The sequence below is a fragment of the Lactuca saligna genome, chromosome 5 (assembly GCF_052625555.1).
Source record: "Lactuca saligna cultivar CGN05327 chromosome 5, ASM5262555v1, whole genome shotgun sequence".
Taxonomy (NCBI): domain Eukaryota; kingdom Viridiplantae; phylum Streptophyta; class Magnoliopsida; order Asterales; family Asteraceae; genus Lactuca; species Lactuca saligna.
In genome coordinates, this window is record NC_136421.1 from 303,691,073 (window position 1) to 303,697,216 (window position 6,144).

A 6,144-nucleotide genomic window follows, 5' to 3' on the forward strand; every position below is an offset into this window, starting at 1 on the left:
TTATTGTCCTTCAAATCTACCACACTCTGGATACTCTCATTTGTACACATACATATTAAAGATGATAAGTCTTAGCAAGTAGTTACAATAAAACTTAAGAACATGTAATGTAGTTGTGTACATGTAAGGTTAATAAAACATTTTAAAATTGTTTTATCTAGAGATCTAGATATATAACAAACTAGAATATCTAATAAAATATTGTATTTAAATTATTCATGGTTACAAGTGATATTCGATTCCAATATATTTACCTTTAATAGACCAAATTAATAACCAATATATTTTAATTAATTTGAAGATTTGATATATCATATTTTATGTATTAGAGTTGTCTTGATTTTTGAAGTTATAAAAAACTTGTTGATTATTAGTTTTTTACTTTATTTTTTGTTTTTTTTTATTAAAATACTTAGTTTTTTAAAATCTATTTACTAACTTTATTTTATTTTCTTATTTATTAAATATTTATAATTTTTTTTAATATAGTTTACATTAAAATGAAAATAATAATAATTATATTGTAAATTTTATTTAGAAGTTTTAATATTTTTAGTTTTAGTGTTTGCATTCTCCATTTTATAATAAATATTCTTTTAAGATTTTAATATTGAAAATTATCAAGAACATCATAAACCACAACATAAAAAATAAAAAAGGTAAGAGTAGACAAAAAAAATTTGTTAAATAGGATAAATAAAATAAAAAATTGATTATTTTATTAATAATGGGACTAACCTAGAGAATTAGAGGTTTTGGAGACTTTGACGATAACGTCTAACAACTAATCTCAAAAAATGACTTTTTTTAAAGGAAATTATGAAAAACCAAAAACTAATCGATAAATAACTAAATGATAAAAATATAGAACTTAACCATGATCGTAAATTTTCAGAAACTTTCAAAATGCAATCCCAATTCCCAAATACCCTTTTCATACCTAATCACACACAATCGTTGACGGACCAGTCATATTCGACGGTGATCTAGAACCATCCTCGCCTCCGATATTAGTTTCCGCTCCCGCCGTCGCCAACGTTTTTCTCTCGCTCTCTCTTCTCGCCCTTCACGATCCGTTTCTTTACTCAAGGATTTGGAGGGAGAGAAAATTACACTCGCAGAAGGATCGGTAATGGCGAAGGGCGTGAGTTCGGCGGCCGTGCAAGCAGAACAACTTAAGCAAGATGGAAACCTCTATTTCAAGAAGAATCGTCTGGGAGCCGCAATCGATGCTTATACCGAGGTATTCTCACAATTGGATTTGTTTTAATCCCGATCATTTTATGATCGTAATCTGTTTGATGAAATGCTGCTTTCTTCCTCTTTGTTTTTCGAATTTCCAGGCGATCACTTTGTGCCCTGATGTTCCGGTTTATTGGACCAATCGGGCTTTATGCCATCGCAAGCGCAAGTATGTATATACTTTCTTCATACAGAGGTTTTTATGTGTCATTTAGGGTTTGTTAGTAAGAAACAGTCACGCAGTCAAACCTATACTTCCTAAATGCAAATTGAATTGAATATTGATACTAAAAATATAGAAGTCATGTCAGTTTTGGAGTTGATGATCACCACGTTTAACATCAATAATCATAATACAACTTCATTTTGGGAGGGATGGAGGGAGTTAGTGCTAGGGTTTGCTGTAAATTTCCAATAATGACTAATTTTGTATTTGCGTATTACGTTTCTTGTGTATAGTGATTGGGCAAGAGTTGAAGAGGACTGTCTGAAGGCTGTTCAGCTTGATCATAAATCTGTCAAGGTCTAGACTTGAGATTTCTTTTTCATGCACATATACATAATACACTAATCACTTGCTTACTGTTTCTTTTCTTTTTCTGTTTTATAACCCTTCTTTTTTTGTTGGTGACATCTCATTTGAGGATTGCAGGCAGCTAATTCCTTTTATTAAATCTATCCATGCAAACCCTTTATATCGTGTGTCCGATTTATCCATGGCCTTTATGTAGAAATTAGTATGCATGAATTGAAGTTGCTTCATCTTGTTGTTTTCTAGGCTCTTTATTCACATTTCTATCTCCCAACAATGGTATTACCATTCAACTTCAACAACAAAAGTCCCCCCTATCAAAATATTTCTAGAAACAAGTATCTGTTTATTATGCAATATGCTGTGATTGAAACATCAATTAATATACGCTTGATGCTACCAAACAAGTTTATAGATAACGAACAAAAATAGGAAAACAGCGAAACCTAAGGACATGCTTTTAAGAGTAGACATCAATGATAAATTGATAACTATTCATTAGATTGCCTTTTGTGTGTCATCTTTTCAGCATTTGATAAAAGTATACCATAAATAATATCTTTTTCTTTGAATGTAAAATGTTTTGTTAACAAAACGAAACACCTGTGAGACTGCAGGGTCATTACATGCTAGGGCTTGCACTGCTACAAAGGGAAAAATACACTGAAGGAATAAAATCATTGGAAAGGGTACCACAGATTAAGTCGTTTTTCATTCTTTTCCTTATTAAGTAAAATAAAGAAAACACACATCAAACAAACCCTTTATACACTAAAACTATCATCATTCAGGCTTTGGATCATGGGAGAGGTGCACACCCTAATAGCTATATGGTGGAGGAGATATGGCAGGAATTAGCAAAAGCAAAGTATCAGGAATGGGAACGTGATTCCACCAAGCGATCATGGGAATTGCAAAATCTCAAGTATGTTCATAACTTATTCTTTTGAATTTTTTTTTTTTTTTAAAAAAAAATATATATTTTTTGTGTGGCACAGAGAATCATGTGAGATAGCACTTAGAGAAAAACACGGGCATGAAGATGCGGCTGACTCTACCTCACAACAATTAGCGGATCTTAAATTAGTATTCGCGAAAGCTGCAGAAGCCGACATCCCAACTGAGGTCGGTGCTCTATACGTAATGTTTAGAAAATAAAAGAAAAGGATAAATAAACGAGGGCAAATTTGTAATTTCAGGTGCCGGACTATCTTTGCTGCAAAATCACGCTTGATATATTCCGTGATCCTGTCATTACTCCAAGTGGTTTAACCTACGAAAGGGCCGTCATTCTCGATCATCTAGAAAAGGTATTTATGTTTCTTCGAGTAAGTTACGTTTTTGGTCCCTGAGTATGCTGATTTCGGCAATTTTGGTCCGAAAATGAGTCATGCTACTTGAAACATGTACCAAAAATCAGCTATTGCTTTACTTCAGATATTTACCTAAAAATGGGTTGATTTGATTTTGAGTTAGGTGGGGAAGTTTGACCCGATTACTCGGGAAACCCTCTTCCCGTCACAATTGGTTCAAAATTTGGCGATAAAGGAAGCGGTAGGGGCGTTTTTGGAAAAACATGGTTGGGCATATAAGATGGACTGAAACTCAAAGTCTCTTGCATAGATAAGATATTATATATGATATGGTATTGGGGGGTGGGGGTAAATAGAGAGGGGGTTAAACAATTGATCTATTGTACAGCTTTAAAACCAAACCCTGGTCTTTTTGGGATTGCTAGTAGTATTGGGAGAGAGGTACATTTGGCTTTACTGGTTGTACAGTTGAGTGGCAAAACTTGCTACTTTAAGTTTTAAATTATGACAAAAATTGTGAAATGGGGTTTTCATTTTATGGGACTTTCTAAATTCATCTTTGAGAAAACAAAAAGTTTAATATACGATAGGGTAACCACAGAGTAGACCTGGCAAATTGAGATATGAATACACGAATCTGTGAGTGACACGATATAACACGAATACATCTTGAAAATTGAGATAAGTTTTATTTCTCTTTGTGTATTTGTATTGTGTCAATTTTTGGCTGACATGTTTCATAATACGAATACACGAATTGACAGGTATACCACAGAGGAATCAATAGATTTTTACCATAACTGAAACAAAGTTAGTATTGTTTTTACCACATGTACATTTTTCATATACAATTGATTGTTAAGCAATTGTTTTTATCAAATAGAATCTAAGTTCAAAGAAAAAGAACTGTAATGTGTTTCTAGGGTTTTGAAGTGGTTATTACATTCCTAGCGGAAATGTAAAAGAAAAATTGAAGCGTCCACCATTATACTATAAAAATTTGTTACATGAGGTTAACAAATTGTAATAGGCTGTAGTATGTTTTTTCTAGAACGACAAAAATTCCATTAAAAACGTACTAGCAAGAGCAAGAAGCTAGAATCAAAAGAACAAAGAAAACAAAAACATTAAACAATTGCCATAACTTTATTTTGAAGCCAGACAACCCACTTAAACGCCAACTTAGACCTATTGGAGCACAATGTAAAGCTTCTGAGACAAATGTCATCAATGATAAGACATTTTTTTTTTTTTTTTTCAAACATAGTCTTATTCCTTAAAAATCAAATGTATCACCACATAACGAAGAAAACCCTTTCCAAGACATCCTTGACAATTTTCCTTAATCACAAGCTTTCAAACCGTTGGGACCAATCTCCATAAGAAAACAAGATTGGCACATCCAACCCCGACCATCAAAGCAATCTGTCAAACACAATAACCGTAACTGGGCAAGAAAAGAAAAGGTGATCAACAAACTCAACTCCACCCTATACACCCGACATGAAAAACTAGGAATCTCCATTCCTCGCTTAAACAGATTCACCATAGTCGGGATTCTATCAAGCATCAATCTCCAAGTGAAAAACATTAAGCTTGATAGGCACAAGTTTCACCTACTTAGAGGAAAACGACTCAAGCAAAGTTGAATCCATAAAATATTACGCTGAAGTTACTGAAATTACAAACCCATTCGTCGAGGTGCGTAGTTGGCCAACAAATTCACACCATGTTATAGGTCTAATTTTCATGATACAGTTGGGTCTTACTTGCTCCTCTTTATCGTGTATACATGAGTGGAATTATGGTATCATGGGAGTCTACTACTGGAATTGAAGATCGAAGCTCTATGTTGTTAGGTCAAATGCAAATCAAGGATTAAGGTTAATCTGAGATATACTGTTCTTGACCCATGCATGAGTTGTGCATAATATGCCCTTGAATGTGATTGGATTGTGCCTGTAATGGCTTGGTTCATTACATATAGTCCCAATTCAGTCTGCTTCATGTTCCTGAGTGCTCCATCCCCATAACCCTATGTAAGATGTTTGTTCATTACTTAGACTATGATCATATCATACACTATGTTTCATATTGTGTGACCTTAATAATATCAAGTTGACAATCTCATAGTTGCGTATGTTGGTGATGCAATCTCCGGCTTAGGCCCAGGCCCATCAGCCTGCTTACCAGATCCATCGGCCTTCGACTCAAGTTCCCAATCAAGATGATGATTCTGGTTAGTCCCGGTTTCCTAATCTCAAATCTCTTTACATTTGAATTAATTTGTTTGAGTATATCCCTAATTTTATGTTAGACTTTTAGTCATATCCCAATTCCTAGTTTATGGGATTTAATTTCCTTTAAATACTCTGGACGTTTTTGTTGATAGATGATTGATTATTAAATAAAGAGTGAATTCCTAACAAGTTCTTATTAATCCAATTTGATTGCTAAAAATATTACATCAGTTGGTATCAGAGCTCAGGGATATAGCAACACGTGGAAGACGAAACCATCAATTAAATTGTAGAAACACCGACCGAGGCAATGATGACATCCAACACGACCCACGAGATGTAGAAAAGATCGCCTATCTCTAGCAACGGATCCGGGATCTGGAGCTGCATCACGGGGATTACTATGAACCAACAGACGTGGAGTTGGTCATCCGGGATGACGAATCCGACGCCGACAATCCGTTTAGCAGGGAACGTCTGCACCAACATAGGGATCCCCCAGTCGACGCGTTATAGAATCTGGGAATCAAGATCGAGTTACCGAAGTTTGACGGGAGAGCACAACCGGATGAATTTATCAATTGGCTCCGCACGGTGGAGCGAATCTTTGACCTGTGGGACATTCCCAACAGGTACAAGGTCAAATTGGTTGCCATCAAACGCAAGATATATGCCTTTCTTTGGTGGGAACACGTGAAAATGAAACGTGTGCAGGAAGTTAGGTCTCGAGTCACAACTTGGGACAAGATGAAAAAACTATTGAAATAATTTTTTTGCCACCAAATTATCGCTAGGAAGCCTTCCTGCAATACCACAA

The 6,144-nt window shown here is 34.8% G+C and overlaps 1 protein-coding gene across 1 annotated transcript; it reads left to right on the forward strand.

Annotated features, from left to right (window-relative positions):
* The first annotated feature begins 888 nt into the window (after nucleotides 1–888).
* On the forward strand, nucleotides 889–3,625 carry CHIP (carboxyl terminus of HSC70-interacting protein). The gene is made up of 8 exons (XM_078996928.1): nucleotides 889–1,243; nucleotides 1,344–1,411; nucleotides 1,702–1,765; nucleotides 2,392–2,463; nucleotides 2,566–2,699; nucleotides 2,773–2,899; nucleotides 2,974–3,084; nucleotides 3,251–3,625. The coding sequence occupies exons 1-8, from the start codon at nucleotides 1,133–1,135 to the stop codon at nucleotides 3,374–3,376; spliced, it is 813 nt and encodes a 270-aa protein (XP_078853054.1). The 5' UTR covers nucleotides 889–1,132; the 3' UTR covers nucleotides 3,377–3,625.
* Nucleotides 3,626–6,144: the final 2,519 nt, after the last annotated feature.